At 48.2% G+C, this 19540-nt stretch overlaps 7 protein-coding genes across 7 annotated transcripts; 5 read left to right on the plus strand and 2 right to left on the minus strand.

Moving 5' to 3' along the window:
* Positions 1–3020: 3020 nt before the first annotated feature.
* On the minus strand, positions 3021–5165 carry DFJ58DRAFT_733214 (uncharacterized protein; the record flags this gene model as incomplete). Its single annotated transcript, XM_041386268.1, has 5 exons — positions 3021–3643; positions 3695–4131; positions 4226–4569; positions 4918–5045; positions 5099–5165. The coding sequence occupies 5 exons, from the start codon at positions 5163–5165 to the stop codon at positions 3021–3023; spliced, it is 1599 nt and encodes a 532-aa protein (XP_041238681.1).
* A 1490-nt stretch (positions 5166–6655) lies between these two features.
* On the plus strand, positions 6656–7081 carry DFJ58DRAFT_644972 (uncharacterized protein; the record flags this gene model as incomplete). Its single annotated transcript, XM_041381413.1, has 2 exons — positions 6656–6763; positions 6815–7081. Coding segments are annotated over 2 exons (375 nt in total), but the record flags the coding sequence as incomplete, so codon positions are not given.
* An 801-nt stretch (positions 7082–7882) lies between these two features.
* On the plus strand, positions 7883–10005 carry DFJ58DRAFT_811747 (uncharacterized protein). Its single transcript, XM_041391502.1, has 2 exons — positions 7883–8558; positions 8613–10005. The coding sequence occupies exons 1-2, from the start codon at positions 8026–8028 to the stop codon at positions 9901–9903; spliced, it is 1824 nt and encodes a 607-aa protein (XP_041238683.1). The 5' UTR covers positions 7883–8025; the 3' UTR covers positions 9904–10005.
* Positions 10006–10586: 581 nt separating this feature from the next.
* On the plus strand, positions 10587–11011 carry DFJ58DRAFT_103560 (uncharacterized protein). Its single transcript, XM_041378616.1, has 2 exons — positions 10587–10709; positions 10764–11011. The coding sequence occupies exons 1-2, from the start codon at positions 10628–10630 to the stop codon at positions 10934–10936; spliced, it is 255 nt and encodes an 84-aa protein (XP_041238684.1). The 5' UTR covers positions 10587–10627; the 3' UTR covers positions 10937–11011.
* Positions 10992–11950, plus strand: DFJ58DRAFT_811751 (uncharacterized protein). The gene is made up of 7 exons (XM_041391503.1): positions 10992–11008; positions 11063–11097; positions 11199–11235; positions 11286–11324; positions 11354–11400; positions 11425–11586; positions 11646–11950. Exons 3-7 carry the CDS (start codon positions 11199–11201, stop codon positions 11877–11879), a joined length of 519 nt encoding a protein of 172 aa, XP_041238685.1. The 5' UTR covers positions 10992–11008; positions 11063–11097; the 3' UTR covers positions 11880–11950.
* Positions 11951–14653: 2703 nt separating this feature from the next.
* Positions 14654–17122, minus strand: DFJ58DRAFT_103629 (cytochrome P450). Its single transcript, XM_041378617.1, has 13 exons — positions 16640–17122; positions 16492–16588; positions 16306–16442; positions 16122–16247; positions 15822–16071; positions 15646–15768; positions 15485–15587; positions 15347–15433; positions 15263–15297; positions 15170–15216; positions 14999–15121; positions 14920–14949; positions 14654–14861 (listed from the first exon to the last, which is right to left on the minus strand). The coding sequence occupies exons 1-13, from the start codon at positions 16798–16800 to the stop codon at positions 14675–14677; spliced, it is 1506 nt and encodes a 501-aa protein (XP_041238686.1). The 5' UTR covers positions 16801–17122; the 3' UTR covers positions 14654–14674.
* A 1671-nt stretch (positions 17123–18793) lies between these two features.
* On the plus strand, positions 18794–19167 carry DFJ58DRAFT_103652 (uncharacterized protein). Its single transcript, XM_041378618.1, has 2 exons — positions 18794–19073; positions 19146–19167. Exon 1 carries the CDS (start codon positions 18841–18843, stop codon positions 19033–19035), a length of 195 nt encoding a protein of 64 aa, XP_041238687.1. The 5' UTR covers positions 18794–18840; the 3' UTR covers positions 19036–19073; positions 19146–19167.
* The last annotated feature ends 373 nt before the right edge of the window (positions 19168–19540 follow it).

Below are 19540 nucleotides of genomic sequence, written 5' to 3' on the forward strand. Positions count from 1 at the left end.
CATCCATCCGACGTGACTACAAAATTCGATCTGTCGTATTTCGGTGCTTGCAAGATGGGTCTTGCCACTAGTGCTGCCTTTAAGTCTAGGAATGCTGTTGTATGTGCCTCTGTCTAGCATTTATCGAGCTTGAAGTCTCGTAAGGTGCATTGATAAGTGTTCTTCAAGTACGGTATCTTAAGCGGTGCTGCTTTTACTAGGTCTCCTAATGGTCCTTCCCATCGGGCTGTACACTTGTATTAGGTCTTGGAAGTGACTTGTCAATCCTAAGAAAGATTCTAAATTAAGCGCTGTCAGCGGGTTGTTTCCAATTAACAATAGCGGTGAGCTTCTCTAAATCTGGTTGAACTCCTTTTGGTCCTACAGTAGCTTCTGCAAACATAGTTTCTGTCATGAATAGGCAACATTTTGTTGGGGATAGTGATAGCTTGCGTTCTCAGCATCTCTGGAAGATCTGTTCTAATTTTTTCAGCATCCTGTCAAACATATTATCTGCGCATCCTCCGTCATCTACGAAGAGCTCCATTGTGCTGCTTGCTAGTAGATTATGTAAGTGGTTAGCCGTCATTTCACAAAACATAGATGGTGCTCCTGTAAGGCCCATTGGCATCCTTTTATACCAGAAATACCCCCTTCCTTCGATGTAAAATGCTGTATATGGCCTCAATTCCTGCGGTATTTCAACAGCGTAGAATCCTGAGGCAAAATCGAACACTGAGATGTACCTATGTCCACTTAGGCGCTGTTGCTTTGCTCTTATATCTCCTTGGGGCATCGGTGCGATCACCATGTGCTTGTTTACCTCATTAAAATTCTGACATATACGCCACTTCTGTGGGGCTGGTGGTGGCCTTGGTGATGCTTCAGTTTTGATATCACATTCTGGTAGTGTGAATGCTGGTGGCTTCCCGTGTTGTTCGCATTGCTCATTAACCCAGTGCTGTAGCTCCTTGAGTGTCAACCCACCTTGCTCATGAGCTTTTTGAGCGAGGACTGTCGTGGCGCAGCACTTGACCGCTTCTGGAGGTGCTTTCTCAATAATTCCTTCCGCTAACATCTCATCGATCTTGCTGTGCAGGAACTGGGTCTGGGGTGGTGTTAATGCTTTTTGATGGACCTGGGTGTGGAACATGGTGTCTTGCGGTATGTGAAGTCGATGTTCTGCTCCTGGAACTGGCAGTACTTCTGATAACGAACACGCAAAGATGTCAGCATATTGGGCAACGAGTTCCTTAACTTTTTCTCATTCCTCGGGACTGAGGTTGTCTCTGATTTGCACCGACTTTATTATGTGCACCACTCTTCTTGGATTTTTGGGGTCCATGGTTCTTGTGAAGGCGTCTGCATCATTGATGAAGTTTGTTGGAGTGGTGTCATACAGGGCTCTGTCGCTGTTGTCTGGTGGTTCCTTTGGTGCATCTTGCTTTGTCGTGGTCTCCTGGACTTCGTTCTGGTTGTTGATGGTTGTTGAGATTCCAGTTTCCTGTTATATGGACTGTGTCAGTTTCGTACTCGTGTATAGCTTTAAATGCCTGCAACATCGGTTTCCCGAGCAAAAACTTCCATCCTCCTCCACTATCGAAGACCTCAAACTCTCCCTTTGCATTGACTCCCACTATCATGACTTTGCCTTTCCACGTTCCTTTTGATGGTACTAGTGTGCCGTTGGCCATTCTTAGTCTCTTCGTTGACGCTTTCCAGTTCCCTAGGCGATGTTTGACGTTGTTGAAGACCATCGTGCACATTGTGCTAACCATTGCACTGTAGAGACTCGCGTTTCTGCAGGCACATATGGGCTCATTGTACGAATTCTGACAACTGGCCTTCATGGCACGACTCGCACTATCATCCACTATGACTTCCCTATAGAGCGCACCACTTTCGCGTGAAACGCGCCATAGGCGCAATACTTTCCCGCACAACGCGCAGTATTCCCGCACGCACACCTTGTGCGCTTTCTCGCGCTTAAGCGCACTGCGTCGCGCATCATGCAGGGGCATCCATCCATTGTCCAACCAGTCCCTTGGTATGTCCCCTTTCATTATCTGACTATATTTGGCATATTACACTTCCTATTTCGTTATGGACCCTTACTTTACATCACTTTACCTCACTTACATACTTAGAGCGCTCCCTATTCGGCTCCGAGCCCTGGGAGAGCGCTTAGGTAGAACTTACATACTCTCATGTTCATTTTACACCCAACTTTACCACCTTAGCTTCCTACCACTCAGTATCTATCACCAGTTAGTTCGATGCAATGCATGTGTCCATCATCATTTTGAGGCCCTAGCATCAGTCTATAGCTAGTGGGCACTATCAGTATCCGTCTAGATCCGCGCTTTTCCTCTTATCAGTCACAGTTCACTTCCCTACACTTGTGCACTACTTGCACTACCTTCGCACACTTCGCTGCACTTTCGCACTTCACTTTCCCCGCGCGCGCCTTCAGCACATTTCACCGCCATTCACCAGGGTTGATTAGCATCATTTCGTGGATCCTTCTTTCCTTGCTTCCCCTTTAGGGTCAAACGTTCTTGCATTCTGCAAGTATAGCAGCTAGGCAGAGCCAAGACTCACTTATACTGGTTGAGCACTTTTCTTATATGTGCTTGCCAGGTTGTGATACCCACAGCACCTTCATCGAAGAGCGCTTTGACTCGCACAATCTCTCCTTTCGGTCCTGCAAACACAATGTAATGCAAGAAGGGTTGGCAGTTTTGGTGTGTTCCTTCCTCATTCATTGAATACAGATCAATAATGTCACATTGTTCGTTAGCGGGCTGCATAACAACATGGTTTCATACAGTGAATGTGTTTGATGGGGAAGGTATGTCGGTCCTTGTGTGTTTCCTCCTTGCACACGAGGACTAGTTGTCCAGATGGATGAGGTGCTGATTGTTCTCAGGTCGTTCGGCTATCCTCTATGCCAATGACCTGTTCCCATTTCCCTACTCTAAAGCCTCTTCCATTACTAGATTGACTTGGGGGGCTGTGGCCCTATTGAACGTGCCGAGAATTCATGTGCAGTTGCTGCGCCATATGCTTTCATTCTTCGGGAGTTGAGCGTCTGTTGGGATAGGGCATCTTGGTCTGATGTATCCATGCACCCCACATCTAAAGCATTCACCAGAGCATATTTGTGCTGTTCCTGGGGTTAGTGGGAATGGTGTTTTCTCTGTGCACCTTGCTCCTTCTCCCCACTTTGCCGTCCACTGCCTTAACTGTTCCCCATATGCCGTATGCCCCGTATCCGTGTCTATGTGGTGTTGTAGCTCATTGACGTAGGTGCGTAGTGCGCCCTTCTCTTCTTGCATGGGAGGTTGTCCTCTAGGGTACTGATTGGTTGTCGATTGGTTAGCTGCCATGTAATGTACTGCTCTTTGCAGCGTCATGGCACTGGGAGGTGTGTTCCCCATGGTCCTTGGAGGCACTGCTGCTTTTGGGGTCAACGTGTTAGATCCAATCGTTGTCTGCTGCATCTGTAGGCATAACACCTCGATAGGATCTTGTCGACTTTCCAACCGCATGATGCATGCATTCTGAGCTCTCTCCATCTCCTTCCTCTCCTTGACTCTCTTTGCTTTCTCTTGTAGGGTATTGATATTGATGTTCTTGATTTTGTTTAGGAAGGCGTCCCAGTCTACAGGCACCACTGATGTTAGGTCTCTAAGGGCTCACAGGAGTGCTTCACCGACTGGTTGGATTAGAATGGGTACATTTTCTACTCCTGTGTCCTTCACAAGCATTTTAGCTTGTTGTAGAACTAGATATGCGCCCATGTTGTGATCCCTGCTACCAGTGACTCGTTCTCCGACTTCTTCTTCCTTGAATCGCAGCTCTAGCAAGTCTTTCTGATACTCCCTCTGTGTCTTCCCTGCGACAACTATCGCCGGCCACTTCGTCAAGAATGCTACTTTGGCTTGCACCCACGTGGCTTTGTGTGCTGCTCCTAGGCCCGTCCACCATACATCTGCGTCTGAGCCTGCTGATATGAACGTGCCCAGCAGCAGGATCATTATCACTTCATCCTGAGATATGGTTGACAGCGATGTACACTTCAAGACTTTGTATGAAGTTAGCTGAGTTTTCGTCGTCGCGTCCATGGAACAAGGGTGGAGAGTTAGCTGACTGTCGTTGACATTGTAACTTTAGTTGTCTGTGTTTGCTTTGGTATGACTGTGGGCTTTATACTAGGCTTTGTTGGCACTACTGGTGGTTGCACTGATGGAACAGCTCGAGTGCTTGGTTCTCTAGGGATAGACGGTGGACATCTGTGTCCCACTGGAAGGCTGGGAGGAGTATGGTGTTTGCTTTTGGTGCGTCAGGTAACGACTCTTCATCATCTTCTCTTAAATCCTCATTAACTTCTTGATCCGAGACTTCACGATTCTCCGGTTCCTCTTCGTCTGGCGTAAGTTGCCGTTTGTTAGTCTCCAGCGTGTCGAGAGGCGACGAAGCAGTTGATGTGAACGTGCTACTGGAGTTTTCGGTGTCCTGAGAGAGGCTTGGGTATGAACTTGCCTCCTGGTCCTCTAGGTGGTAATTCCTTTCTTTTAGGCAGCTTGGCTAAGGAGACTTGTTCGTCGTTAGTATTGTTTCTCGGTTCACGAATAAGAATGCTATGCTTTGTAACGTGTTCTCCTCGTGTTTCTTGACTTTTTTGTACTTGACCAGTTAGGTCGTCTTCTCGTGTATTCCGCGAGGCTTCTGATTTCTGCATCTGGACTCTGGGCTCTAAGGGGAAGACCAAACGCGAAGCTTTGGTCGAGGCGAACTCGCTCTGTTCACCAGTTGGAGTGGGCTATGCCCGAAGACTCTGCTATCGAAGGACAACGAAGACCTGAAGGCCGCTACTGCATGTGGAGGCTCTAACGACTCTCTCCTCGGCTAAACCCGGCTCAAACACTGCCAAACACCGCCAAACTCTCCTCTACTCCCGCCCCCTGCCTGGGGGTCCCCTACTCCAACGTGCCCTAGGTTCTTCAACAACTGCTGCGGACCAATGCGAGAGGAACGTATTGGGATGTGTGTCGGGTCTGGAACTGTGACAAAGACTTGAGTATTGCGACTGATTGGTACGGGCGATAGTATGTACCTCCGTAGCTGATTTCTGGAGGATATCCTAGGAATGGGATGAAGGTGTTTGGGATGCTTTCGTGCATCTTGTTGATGCTGCAAGTATGCGTCAAATAACGACCATGCGCAGACGCAAATGTTACTAGTAGGTCTTGGGTCTTGAGCTTTAAACACTACATTCATTAGTTGCACTACCAAAGAAACTTGAATGGGATGGGACCTATGCAACCCTATAGAGGACGGTCAATATAATATGTCGACATGAACAAAACTGGGTGGGAACAGCGACGCATTTCAGCAGGCGCGCTAAGGCCGGAGATAGATACGTTCTGCATCGTTATCATGGTCTTGACCTGCTTGCGCTTCGTCTCGCGGTAGGACTATACGATGGGGAGGCCAGGAGGTAAGTCCGAACGTTATCCGTCCTTCTCTTGATACGGTTCCTGGACAACGAAGAAGCTTGTCGTTTGTTGGCTCAATGGCCAATGTCATCTTTGTTGGAGGACCATAGTACTGGAACTGGATTGGCGTGAGTGCATATTCTGCTAATCGTGTTTTCTCGCTCTTGTGTTAGATGCAAATGGTCTTGGGTAGTCTCGCCAAACGCATTACGAAGATGAACGCTAAGCCCACATACATCCTAGTAACGCATGCGGCTCGATGGCTTCACTGAGGTCAGACAGGACGTCCCGCTGCTCGAGTTTGGCTTCTTTCAATATGATGGCAAGGTTACTGTGAGAGCAATGTGAGAGAGATTGACAATGAAAACAAAGTAGGTCGTTGACTCAAACAAAACCCTAACCCTAGACTTGGCTCAAAGTTCAGAAATAAGATTTGCAAGGCATTTGTCATGTACACCGAGATGGCGATGCTCACGAACACCCTCGGCGTCAACAATATGCACGTGTTCGTGATGATTACAGGCGCCCAACCAGCTTGCTGTGTACCGCTCCTTATCTCTGTCCGCTCAGGCTCTTCCCAACTCCACTGGCTTTTACTTTGGGTCCAAATTATAGCTGTCACTTCCTCATGTCAAAAGCATCCAGCACTAGCGGCGCCGAGGACCAGGGCGCCCATATAGACGAGCAGCCTGCCCCGGAACAAGATACCCTAGGACTCCCGGAGGATTCAGAGTAAGTTGCGGCTTCCTGGGATCTGTCACCCGCATAACAACAAGATAGGGAGAAGGAAAATGACGGACCTTCAGAGGCGAAGCTACCATCAGAGATGCAAGTGGTTCGGCCCTGATGCTTCTGTGTAACTCACCAGAACTGCAGCTCAAACACTGGGCCTTCCCAGCCATTAGAACCTCGTGAACAGGAAAGTGCTTTCAAAGTTGCAGCGGACGACGATTTAGTTCTGTAAGTCCCTATCAATGGCGTTTTCAAACAAGCTCATGAATTATCTCAGTCAGGCGGAAAAGGTCGTGGCAGAGAAGGACCAGCCAAGTCTCGGCGAATTGTGAGCGAAAAATATACCGAGCGATCGCAGCTACCGATACCTTACACGCAGAACAAATATCATGAAGCAAGTATTGGATGTTCTCCAGGACTCGACGATTGCGTCGAAGAGTGGCAAGGACAATCGGTCTCGTTTCTGGGGGGTGTACAAAAGAGTCGCGGAGGAACACGACGGTGAGTTCCTCGAGCGATACACCGGCGATATGGACATCGTCTTGGTCTTCGTAGGTTTCGCGTGCCTATCTTTGACTCATTTGAGACTGATGTTTGATCAGTCCGGTCTTTTCTCAGCTGTCAGCACATCTTTTATAGTGGCGATGGAGTCCAATCTTAGTCCCGACCCCAGCGACACCACGAATGCCCTTCTGAAGCAACTCGTGTACATCGGACTCGGCAACTTCGCTGAAGCGGGCTCCACGCCCTTAGACCCAGCATCTACGTGGTCGGCGACTGCGCCGGTTCTGAGGATCCAAATGATCGCATACGCAAGCTTGTCTATGAGCTTGCTAGCAGCATTCGGAGCCGTACTAGGCAAGCAGTGGCTCGGGTACTATAAGTCAAACAGATATGGTCGCGGTTCGCAGGAGGAACGAGGGAAGCGTAGGCAAGAGAAGTTCGATGGCCTCGTCACATGGTATTTCGATGCTGTCGTGCAATCCTTTCCCGTCTTACTTCAGATCTCCCTTCTTCTCTTTGGGATCGCCCTCGGCGCCAATATGTGGTATGAGCAGCCCAGCATCGCTTGGGTGATCATTGCCACAACGGTCTTCGGATTTCTGTTCTATTCGCTGACAGTGATGGCATGTTTGATATCTCCTGCCTGTCCATTCCAGACGCCGATGTCGACAGTGTTGCGTATATTGGGCATCCACAGTAAGATCATTTCGTGGATTCTTGTGATGGTTCTGTCTGAATCAGCATTGCAGGAGTTTTACTCTTGATCTTCGAACCAGCCTCCAGGTATTTCCGGCAGCTCAAGACGTCAGCGCACGGTAAACTATATTTTATTACGTGTGCACAGGTTTTGACCATTTCTCATCAGCTGTGCTGCAACGAATGTTTGGTACCCTCAGACCGAGATGGACCCGATTGTCTGAAGCATCGAGAGGTGATGTTCTTATCTACACTTACACAGGAGACCCGGTACTCATTCCACTCCCCAGGCGCTGTGTGTGCTACTGGCGCATTCGCACGACGCTCTATTCAGCTGTTATCCACCGCGCTTCACAAAGGGTTGCGTTCTTTGGTTCCGCGCTCTTCGACAAATGTTGTAGACTCAGAGGCACAATCACTCGACCAGAATCTGGATGTTTTGGCGGCGAAGGAATCCACCCTTACCCTCGGTTTCCCGCACATACCAACCAGCGATCTCGAAGCACCTAGTGTCAAGTGGCTGCTTGAGACATCCACGGATCCTGAAGTGTTTCTTGCCGCTGCCAGCTTTGTTCCGCAGGTTGAATGGCCCCTGGATCTTGACATCTCGGACATGCTGCCTCAGCTCTATGACATCTTCACAAGTTGCGTTGACATTCATAGGCAAATCGTACCGTCGTTGGAGGAGAAAGCCTCTGCATGTACAATGGCTCTAAGCCATCTATACTACGGATGTGTCCTTCAAGCATATCCTGGCCGGGGCGAATTTGTTGTCCGCGGGAGAAGAGACTTCGACGTGTTTCTTCAGATTTGGAGGGAGAGCATACGTACCGCCAACCATACGGTGCTTGACACAACTGTAAATCTCTGTCTTCCAGAAGATGACAGTGGAATTTCGTGGGTTACTTTTTTGTCAGAAGCTTGCCCCGACTACATCCCTGAGCGGCTGTCACATGTTCTTCCTTATCACTTTGTTACTGGGCGAGTGAATGAAGTCATAGAAAACCTCGGGATAACAGTGATATCAAAATTGCTATCCTCTCCATCCTCTCCGTCAATTCGAATTGTGGCCAATTGCACTCTTCTTGCTTGTACCATGGTCGGGGCTCAGGTTGACAGAAGAGACATAGTTAGGATTGACAAAAGGTGCCATCGACTCATTTGGTGGTTTTTCAGCCCTGATTAACAGAGATTGCGTAGTTCTGCACTGCCTCGGCTCATGGAGTCCTTTTTGGCGCAATTTCAGAAGGCTCTCTGGGCATGCAATGGAGGGGAGCTTGAAAAGGATAGCACAGAAGTCTCACGCCGGGCATGGAACCTCCTTGACATTATCTGTCGCATCCTCGAACTTGCTGGACATCACTTTTCTTCATTCCACACCATGCGGAACCTGGACGTTTGCAAGAAGATTTATTCACGAGCGAGGTCATCCGAACAAAACAATGCCTTGGTTTTGTTGACAGCCCTGCGAAATGTACTGCACTTCATGTTCGCCGCTGCTAACGTATCACGTAACCCTGACGAATTGTGGTATGCGCACCTGATGTTGCAAGGCGATTCTCACTCACCAGAAGACTTCGACTGGCTGGTAGACTACCTGGACTACATTCATTCCGACGACCACGAAGCGGCATATGACATATTTTTGCTACTGGGTAGCATGGGAGTGTGCTGCAGCCCCGCTAAACAACATTTGTTCATCGAGAGGCTCGTCGCCTGTATGGACAATAACATGCCTCCTCATTTACGTCATGCCGCTCTTCGCGCTGCTCACAGTGCCCGAGAAGAAATGGCCTCGACCGATGCCATGGATGACAAGCTACGAGACGTGGTTTTGACCAAGCTCTCCCCCGCTATTCTGTCCGTGCTTTGTCCGCACCCAGGTACAACACCCGCGAATGATGATCCTGACCGCTTTTTCGATTATGACCGCGACTTGTGCTATCTGAAACTAGTCTTTGCCCTCGCGAAGAATTCCGACTGGCACCCCCATTTGTCTGGGGATCGCCACGTTGATCGGTGCATTGGCATGATTCCAGAGTACTGTGATTCCGAATCACCCACACAGCATGCCTTTTACATAGCTGGTATCTTCCTTCGAATCACACCTGAAAAAAAGTCGGTTGCATCGCTCGATTCTGTTACAGAGCAGCAGTGGTGGGACGTAATGAGAGGCGCGTGGAACGATCCTCCCTATGACATTCACAACACACGCGATTTCGAGTTCATTCTTACCCTTGTGGATGGCACAAAGAAGTATATGCAGACTCCTTCGAAATCTGATCTCGAGAAGCTCATCAGAAGTGTGGATGAGATTCTCGAAAGACTGGAGCGGCGGATGCAATGGAAGAGGCAACGGCAGGAGATGGGACCGGAGACGCAAGGTTTAGAGCAGGGAGAGGGGATCATCATTGCTGTGAAGGAGTTGAAGACTGCAGCCAGCAACAAGCTGGAGAGCCTTGGTCAACAATTATTAGTCCCCCAATTATGACAGCGCTTGCACGTTGTGTTAGAATTTTGGAATCACAGGAAGTCTTGCGGAGATGGAGATGAAGTTCAAAAAGGATGCTTGTAATAGAATGGATAATTGGTTGCAGCTATTCAAAGCTCGCTGGATTGTGAATGCAGTCAAGTTGAAAGGACGCGCGGGCGCTTGTCTGGCTGCACTGGCACGACGAGGTTGCTGTGTAGGTTCCGGTTATTAGTTATGCCATGTCCATGTCATCAGTGTATAGAATTTTGAGTGGATCCAAATACAGGATGTCGAGAGTACTTGTAGAGACAGTACTTGGTCCAATCAAGACAGGCCTAGGGTGGTAGTCTACTCACCGAGCATATGTTCATTGAAAGTCGTAACGACCAAGAACGGAGTGAAAATCTGGGATGCAAAGACGACCGAGTTGCTTATCTCCGCGGCGTCCAATGGCTCGATTAGGATATTCAACACTGGATACAGACTTTTGACAACCACCATCACTTTGTTTTGGAACGACCGCCTTGCGTGTGGATCACGGGATAATACAATGCGTTTGTACAATCTCGACACAAACCTCCAAGTTGGACTACCCCTCCAGCACGAACATTAAAGGATCGCTTGGAAACAGTGGCGGCCCCTCTCCACTCGTTTCCTTCACCACTTGCACCTTAGCAAGTATTTAATCGTCTCGGTGTCTTGCTTAACCTCTTTTATCTGGTCTGTCACCAGATCCGGTGTCATGTCATCCCAAGCCCCACAGACGAATCTGTCCATAGAACGATTTCGCCTTGATGGAATGATGGTAGCATGTGCATTCTATGGTGTGTTTTTGTTCGAATACGACAATGTGGAAGTTGACTTATGTACTGTAATAGGCGTATTCCTTCTCCTTACAGTGCATGCCTGGATTGTTCTCATGCAACGGCCTCGATATGGGGGAGAAATTGCAGATCATCGTCGCTCGCTTCTTTTCTACGTCTACATCACGTTCGTATTGGGGACGATAAACTTTGGTGTGAACGCAAAGTATTTGGATCGATCTTCGTGACGCGCCTGGTGATCCGCTCGCGCTAATCGAGGGCTTCATGAGTCATCGTATTAACTTTATAGCGCTTACCACGTAAGTGTCCTTGCCCGTCCACCCGCAGACCTCAAGTATCGACGCCGCATCTAGTGGTCACATTCAGGGGTGGTTCATGCAAGCTCTGCTCGTGAGCTTAATAGTTTTCCAGAACGTCTGATACAAGCCTGATACTTGACATACTTAGCTCTACCGATGTTTTGTGATATGGAATTGGTCAAGGTGAGTGATGGTCCCAATGATCACTCTCTATGTTGCCATGATCGGTGCAGTTCGTCATCCACCAAGCGACGGCAGTCACTAACATCTCGAGCAGATTTGTCTATCACTGTCCTGTACCAGGCGGGGACCAATGGTTCGAACCTGCCTACCTCTGCATCGAAGTCGGGCAGACCGTGATTTATACCATTCTCGTGACGAATCGCTTGTTCGTCATGCGAGGGCGCATGACGTAGATTATGGCCCAATATGATTCCAGCATATACGATGCCATCGCCCTCATGGTCATCGGGTGTGCAGCGTTATACTCGGTCTTCGCTATTATTTTTATAGTGTCATTTGGTATACATTCTGACGGTGTTGTCACTCTATGCTTCCTGTCTATTGGCAAAATCCAGGTAAGCAAACAAACCTGAGTTACATCCGTTTCTGACATTAGTCCTCTTTATTGGACTAGGGCATCGTTCAATTGTTTATCATTATTCGTGTTGCATGGGGGCGGGGAGTTACACGCGAGTGGTCGACTCAAGACACTGCAATAATTACGGCTATAGCATTTACAGGGACTGTATCGGGCATTACAGAGGGAACCGACAATGAACGAATAGGCAGGCCAGAGCGAGACGTCATTCAGTTGTATGCTGATTCCGACTCGGAGAGGGCAGCGGAGGTTTCAGTGTCTGTAACCTGAAATTGGTTTGCATAATATAAACTTAATCTTTCAGACCCAAGCCGATGATGTGGTTGCACATAACATTCGGCGTCCTAAGGCAACTATTGTAATTTTGTTAAATTCAAATTCATTGTCCTTTGGGGTCGAAGACCCTATGTCGGACATAGCCCTTGTAATTTCTTATTGCAATGAATGGTAAGTATGAGCAGTCGAAAGAATGATTCTGATTGGTCAAGGAATGCTGGACAAAGATACGTATTATCATTGACCTATCTCGCCGATCAAGCGCTGATCTCCCAGTATCCAGTTTCGTGTTCCCCCGTGCACAATGAGACTCTGAATGTCTCTCAGTATCCATGAGCCCGGCTCCAGCCTGAATGATTGTCGTATCACTTATCGTAGGCCGTATACAACAACGGCCCTTGGAATTACACATTGCCAGCCTTTCCTATGCCAAAAGAATGTCAGGGACAGAGTAAATCAATCCCGACGTCTGCTGGCAATGCAAACGTCATTTGTTTGAAGGAGTGTCCTGGCAGGTAGACAGGGAACATTTAAAGGCAAGTTGGTTCCTACCGTCCCCTTCAGATATTTTTCGGAAGCCCATATCACATCTCACAAAGAATGCGTCTCTCTTTCATCCTCGCAGTTGCCGCCGCTTTCAGGTTGACAATGTCTATGCCTGTCGTTGAGGATCAATGTTCCTACACCCTCTGCGGCCCCGACGCAGACTACGGAGAATGCTGCCCTGGCTATAACTGCGAGGAGGTAGCTGACCCCATCACTGAGTATGAGTAGTTTTCATCTGACCCCGTGACTCACCGGCGCGGTAGTGGTCGCTCATATTTTATTGTAGCACCAGTGCTAGTGAGTCGGTTTTCTACTTTCGCATTGGTGCAGTGCGGTTGACCACACGACACGTAATTAGTTTGTTGCTGAGTACTGCGTGCTCAGTTGTCACGGTGAAATTTCACCCTTGAAGACGCTTAATTCGAGGAATATCTCTTTAGTTCTAAGTGCAGTAGTACAGACTCATCTGAAGCTTTGACCTGGCCCGTGATTCATTTCCATTGGTATTGGCTTATTCGTTTCAGTCCAAGCCAGCGCTGCGTGACATTCACGGTGATGAGCTTGCATGAGTCTTAAGTAAGCCACAACGGAAGATCCAAACGGACCAGACTCATCGTCATCCATCATAACTGGACAAGAATGTTTTGACACCGAGGCGATCAACTTGATTTTCGCAATTGCAGGGTTAAAGGTTGTTAAAAGTGAATCTAAAGACGAAGTCTCGGCGTCCGAGAAGAACTGCTATGATGGCATATTAATAGGGTACCGCACGGGTAACACCGAGGGTCGGAAAGTTGACACCGCACCCGCACCCGCCAACACCGTACCCTTCACGGGTACGGGTACACACCGACCCGTCAATGTCGCGGTTTATGGAAAACACCGCGGTGTCTCTGAACACCGCGGGTACATTACCAAGAAGAGTGTATTAAGTATTAACAACAATGAAATAAAATAGTACTACTTTTCCTTGTCATTCTCCTCTGCTTCGACTTCATTTCGCTTCCGTTTTTGAGTCCTGACAGCGGCTAAAAGGTCCTCCATCACCAGAAGATCACTTCTGCCCCACGCTCCGAGGCAGAGAAAGGCACGAATTGTTGATGGTGCGAGTCGGTTGCGAGTAAAATGAAGGAGCTGCCGGCCCTGCGAGAAGACACGTTCAACCGCAGTTGATGTTGCTGAGCAAGATAATAAGTATTGATTGATTGAAAGAGGATTCGAAGGAGACATACCTGGGACAGAGAGATAGTCGAGTGCCATCCGATGCAGCATTGGATAAGCACGGCAGTTGTTTTGCCACCATGCGAGTGGGTCCTTGGTTTTCACAGTTGGTAATCGAAGAAACTCATCCAACTCGCTACTAGTAGTACGAGACATGGAACCAAGTGAGTAGTCACCAAAGTCATCCTCGTTCTGTATAGTTGTCAGTGTCAGTGCAAAATTAAATGTTGCATACGGACTGTGTCTGCTTCAATGTCATCAGTAATCTCGGCAGATTTCTCGTATTTATCAATAAACTCTTCGTGCTAGAATGATTCACGGGGGTACAAAAGACATGACAGAAATCAGTATAGCATTCACTTGTGATCCTCAAGCTCTCAGAGGAAGGAAAAACAGAGAATCAAACACGGTGTTCAATGGCTGTCGCGCGCCTGGTTCCCGATTTGGTATATTATACCCGCCCAAACACCGTCAGCCCGCGGTGAATGGCCACGGTATGCTCAAGGGTACGACTATCCTACTCCGTACCCGTACCCTCCAAACCCGTCAGCATAGAACCGCGGTGTTACCCGTACCCGTGCGTTTCCCTACATATTAACGATACCTAAAGACGAAGTCTAGAGACAAACTAATGTAAGAGGGAGCCGGCGTGCATGATAAACGAGAAACGTACCTCAGCGTCCGAGAAGAACTGCTGAGGTACAAATAGACGAGGACAAAGTTTATAACTTAATATAAGGTAGTAATTATCGTATAAGGTAGTATAAGGTCCGTGATGACAAATGAAAGAGACGAACGAAAGCCAACCAGTGGTTGCGCTGATAAGTGCAGCCACCAGCCAATCATTCCCACATACGCGAGCACTCAAGGTAATATCGGCAGGCTTAACTGCACTATCTTGTTCACGATATTTATACACGTATAGCAAGAAAGGCGATAGTAGAATGAGGACGAAGAGAATACATATAAAGCAGACCTAGAAATCCATCGTTGTACCTTCAACAGCCACGTACTGAAACCTCCTATACGGCGGTGGAACAGAAAATGTTTCTCAATGATGCTTCATCCATGCGAGGCTTGAAGATCAGGCTGAAAGGCTTCTGATGTGATACTATGCCAGGTGTAAAGGCAGTGTCGTCAATAGGATTGTTAGGGTCTTCTGCCAGTGTAAAGGACCAGAGGATAAGAGCGACAGCGATGTACACTGATCTGAAACGTGGCGGATGCATTGAGACAAAACACTCATCAAGCCATATTGTCGACTCACCGGTTTGCAACATGCAACCCGGGGCATGCACTAAGATATGTTCAGCGGAAACCCAGTCAAATAAAGACTTGATATCTACCGTCTTCCAAAACCAAAAGTGAACAGCTTCATGTCCTCTCTGATTTCTCCGTCTAAACCGATCCATCGTTTGGGATTGAATAATTCGGGATCGTGATAGACAGAGGGGTCACGCGCGATGCTCCTGAACCACGAAGTAAGACATTGTAAAATAAATCTGGTGTGCACCAACCAATGATTTCCGAAGACAGTGGCGCCAGCAGGGATGCACATGCCGTTCTGTGATGATAAACTCAGATTTGATCTGTGATTGTGTGCGACATACCCAAATGATATCTTTCGTTGCGCGGTGGGGTAAACCTGGAACGCCGATCAACCAAATGGCCTTGAATGGGGATGATTGGCTTACCTATTGGATTGACAGGCCTCCATCGAAGAGCTTCCAGAATGAAGGCTTGAACCTGAACAAGCTGCGACCAGTCCTCAAACGTGGGAGCTGTGGTGCAAGGTCAGTTGGTTTTGAACTAAGATGGTTTAACTTGCATACTAGTCTCTCGGCCAATGATGGCTTCTAGCTCCTCATGCACACGAGCCTGTAAATGTGGAAAACGCGCAGCAGCCATTAAAACTGTTGAAATTGCGACAGCAGTCTAAGATTCCGCGAGTTAGTTTTGCCTGATCTGAGTCTATATCAGTTTCTTGGCCTACCGTATCCGAGCCTGCTCCGATGAGGGACCCAGACAGATATGCTATCTCTGTCTCAGACAGCTGGTTCTCTCCCGCGTGTAGAAGGAGATCCTTCACAACTGAATGAGGGGCAATGTGGTTGTCCTGTTCATGACGAGGTCGATGCAACGACTACACTATAGAAGACGAGTCCGTACCATTTGACTTTTAACCTGATTTAGCTGACCGAATAACATGTTGTATTCTTCCTGGCTCCACTCTTTTAAATTTCGCCCATAACCAGGGACATATTTGAGGATGGGGTACTTGTCAACAAGGTATGCACCTGGCACCATTGCGCTCTGAACCCTTGGAATCATCTTTTGCAGCTGTAGTAGATACGGGTCATTGAGCAAAGTAGGGGTTGTTTTCCCATATACGATATGCAGAATTACAGATGCTGCGAAACTATGCGCGGATGTCACCAGCCGAAATGTGAGAATAGGGAACGGACGAACCGTTTGATATGCTGCTGGTGCAACTTGGGCTCGTGCAGTATGTCCAGAATAATTTCATGTGCATGCGCGACCTGTACCTGCTCGTAAGTCTGAGCAGACTTCACCTGGAGGTGCGAATGAGAAGATCTGATGTGATCGGACTGGTGAGACAGTCGGGTTTTAAATCAACCAATGTGTTGCCTACTTGCGAAATTTGCGGAGCCTCTCGCCAGAGCCAATTTGGACGAATCTCATCCCTTTCCCAAGGATGTCACAGCCAGCGACAGAACGAGGCCGGTCTGCAAGGAATGCGCCCTGCTTCTCCATGATGTCAATGGCTTCCTGTCAGAGATGTAAACACCCAATGGTAATGTCCTACGAGATGTCATACCTGGTAACGTCCGACGATGACTAGTACATTTTTTCCATCCTGGAAAGACATGACTGGTCCATATTCGTCAATCCACTGAGCAATCTTCCTGGGTGGACTGTTGTCGTGCATCAATACATGACATTCATCGCACGACCACGACACATACTAATGCCCAATAGGAGGGACTGATGGACCAGGGGGTAAGGGTAGCACACAGGAATTAAGTGTGCGAGAGCGATAGTAGTAGACAATAACGCCTAGTAGACCGAGGATGACCACCTCAGTCTGCCAGTGCCACAAGGAGAGCATATTAAGCATGGAGGACATGGGCAAAAATCTTAAGACCCAAGGTGCCTTCTTCCTAGGAACCTCCACCCGGCTTTTGTGCGTGGTAGGATTCGTAGGAAAGTACTTTCAATGTCAGTTTATGATAAGTACACTCGGGAATTTTCATTCCCTACCTCTGATCAGCAACTGATCGGATCGATTAGTATGGCCAAGACGGACCTAGCGTCCCGTTCATGGCCAGACTTCGTGAACTGAGCCACCTTATACCACACTGTTATATGATAACCACCAATAAATGTTTGATTCTGGATATAACAAGGCCTTGGCGTAGATGAGATAGCCGGAGGAGACTGGCAGTTACGGGTTGTGCTCACGAACACATGTAAACCAATTTCTAAAGCACATGGTACTAATGATCATCGGTAACGCCACTCACGTGGCATGTCCCCGACTTCCGTTGGTTTGGCTTGTCGTCGATTAGCCCACCAAACATTCACGTTCCCTGGAATGCACAAGTTAAGATACTTAATGCACCTTAGGATAGGGATGGACCTACGCACGGAGACCAACCACCTACAAGATATAATAGACGTCCGTACATCTGCAAGCCCCTTAGCTATGGAGTCAAACGCTTTCAAGGATCCATGAACAGCGGGGAACATGTCGATCGTGTTGAAAGTGGCTTGTTGGTTGTTAGTTGCTGAGGCAGTATCTTGAACCAGTTCTGAAATATGTCTGATGCCTTTGAAACCTGCTATGGCATCCGAAAGAGATATAAGAGCGTTCCGAACTACAATAGTTGACTTGCCCTTTGCAACCCCTGAATTATCAGGATTTGGTTCGGGAGCGAAGCTGGGAGCGGTGAGTGGTAAAATTTTGCGGCAGTTAGTATCATTAGCGCATACGTCCTGGCGCTTCCTGCATAACGACTCGCGAAACAAATTTGAATGTCGCCTGCGAGATTCAGTGCGCGCTGTGAGAACATCGTTAGAAATAACCAGTAAATATAAAGGTAGTGATCCATACGCTACCTTAACCCGAATTGCTGCTCTTCTGTTCCTTCCCCTGGAATAAAATTGAGACGGTGTTCGATGTTCACTTTGCCCTGCCCGACTTCTTGCTTTGCCTCGTCATGCGGTAATGTAGCACGACCAGAGACCTGTGGAGGTGCGGCCCGCTGCCTCATGCTCTGCCAGGACAACTAGACCTGTAGTTTGCTATGCTTTGCGATTTTGATGATAGGTGGCCTTGATATATGGAACTCCAACAGTACTGTCGCAGGTCTCACAGTCAGCGACGAGCCTGATTCCAGATATACTGAGATATAGGCTGGACAGGAAGGCTATGTCGGCCTGTGAGAATGGGGATTCATGATAGATGGGTGAGCACACGGGCGGGATAAAAAGACCAGAAATGGATGAGGGAAGAGACGGAGGAAGACGAGGTTGACATCACACGGTTGGAGCCCGAAATCAGTATTCATTTCGAGACCGCGGCGGGCGGGCAACGATGAGGGTGGAGAAGTGGATGAACAGATAGGAGCTAGTGGTAATACAACTCCGCTTTAATTTGCCGAGGGCACTGGCAAGACTCCGACACCTTAAGCTTAAGCCTTAAGGTCTGCGGAGACCTGCACCGTGACCGGCCGTAACTTGCCTATTCACCAAAATTCATTCGATGCCACCATGCGACTGTAACTTGTAACTTGACATCGTCGTCATTTTCCTGACTGTTAACGTTGAAATTTCGTTGGAACGTTAGCACGTGCATGTCCTAGGGCGACGGTGACCTTGCAATGACTGGCAGGATATCCATTATGGCACACTTCTGTTCAATTTGCACGCATCACATACGTTAATATTGTCGGATCACCGATGGCGCAGTAATTTTTTTGACAAGACAGCACTGCTCGGTGCTCATCTGGATCCGCACGAGCAATTCATGAAAATGGCGAAGGCCGTATCTAGACGTGGTACAATCCAGCGATTGTCTGAACTTATGGTAACCGATAGTATATACCGTTTGGCATTGGGCCGCCGCAGATTATACTTACCACATATCTACCCAAAAGCGTTAACCATGGCGACTCGTCAGGACCATTGGACATGTGTACGTTCTGTTCTTATCATTGGATTTGAATATAGCGTCTCGTTCGTGATGGATTGGCGGATCGAGTGTGGATGCTATTATGATTATGGCGAACAGACGATCCGAATCATGGGATCCACCATCATATTGGTGGCGGGGCGAGTTTATTTCCTTGAAACGCGTTGATCTTATCTGGCTGCCGCCACGATAAAACGTTTGACCAGGTAAGTTCACTCACTCACCATCCGTTTGTATGCTTTGTCAATCAATTATTTTTGCTCACAAAATGCTATCAGCCATTCTGCCTTGTTATCAAAGTGTTGGGCGTGGTTTGGTGCTCCTGTGATGCTTGCTTGTAAACGCGCAGTGGCAATCACATACTTGTGAAAATTCCACGACGCTCAAACTTTAACTCGCTTGCAATCATAGTGCAACGAGGTCGAGGAGCTTATCAAGTAGCTAAGCCTGGTTTAGCGTGGTGGAGCTAATCCCCTTTCGAATCAGCCCTAATAACAGGAATATTATCGGACAGACCATATTGAAACCCGAAGAACGACAGTTCTGGTCGTGCCATTGTGTCAAGGCCCAGCGCTCAGCCGCAGCTTGAGGGTTTTGAAGATTTCGGGGTATCACGCTTGCAGTTTCAGTCCACCTACGTGCTAAACATTGACCCGCAAACTTTGATATTTGG

This window comes from Suillus subalutaceus (assembly GCF_016647625.1).
Source record: "Suillus subalutaceus strain FC151 chromosome Unknown DFJ58scaffold_143, whole genome shotgun sequence".
NCBI lineage: Eukaryota > Fungi > Basidiomycota > Agaricomycetes > Boletales > Suillaceae > Suillus > Suillus subalutaceus.

What these genes read in the sequence shown, in the direction of transcription:
- DFJ58DRAFT_103652 (XM_041378618.1), top strand. Translation starts at nt 18,841, where the DNA reads ATGGCGACTCGTCAGGACCATTGGACATGTGTACGTTCTGTTCTTATC.
- DFJ58DRAFT_103560 (XM_041378616.1), top strand. Translation starts at nt 10,628, where the DNA reads ATGTCATCCCAAGCCCCACAGACGAATCTGTCCATAGAACGATTTCGC. An exon ending in GGTAGCATGTGCATTCTATG is followed by an intron (nt 10,710 to 10,763) that starts GTGTGTTTTTGT and finishes GTACTGTAATAG; the next exon opens with GCGTATTCCTTCTCCTTACA.
- DFJ58DRAFT_811751 (XM_041391503.1), top strand. Translation starts at nt 11,199, where the DNA reads ATGGTCCCAATGATCACTCTCTATGTTGCCATGATCG. An exon ending in GTACCAGGCGGGGACCAATG is followed by an intron (nt 11,325 to 11,353) that starts GTTCGAACCTGC and finishes TCTGCATCGAAG; the next exon opens with TCGGGCAGACCGTGATTTAT. An exon ending in TCGTGACGAATCGCTTGTTC is followed by an intron (nt 11,401 to 11,424) that starts GTCATGCGAGGG and finishes CGCATGACGTAG; the next exon opens with ATTATGGCCCAATATGATTC.
- DFJ58DRAFT_811747 (XM_041391502.1), top strand. Translation starts at nt 8,026, where the DNA reads ATGCTGCCTCAGCTCTATGACATCTTCACAAGTTGCGTTGACATTCAT. An exon ending in ATAGTTAGGATTGACAAAAG is followed by an intron (nt 8,559 to 8,612) that starts GTGCCATCGACT and finishes GAGATTGCGTAG; the next exon opens with TTCTGCACTGCCTCGGCTCA.
- DFJ58DRAFT_103629 (XM_041378617.1), bottom strand. Translation starts at nt 16,800, where the DNA reads ATGTCCTCCATGCTTAATATGCTCTCCTTGTGGCACTGGCAGACTGAG. An exon ending in CAACGAAAGATATCATTTGG is followed by an intron (nt 15,217 to 15,262) that starts GTATGTCGCACA and finishes TTATCATCACAG; the next exon opens with AACGGCATGTGCATCCCTGC. An exon ending in ACTTTTGGTTTTGGAAGACG is followed by an intron (nt 14,950 to 14,998) that starts GTAGATATCAAG and finishes AACATATCTTAG; the next exon opens with TGCATGCCCCGGGTTGCATG.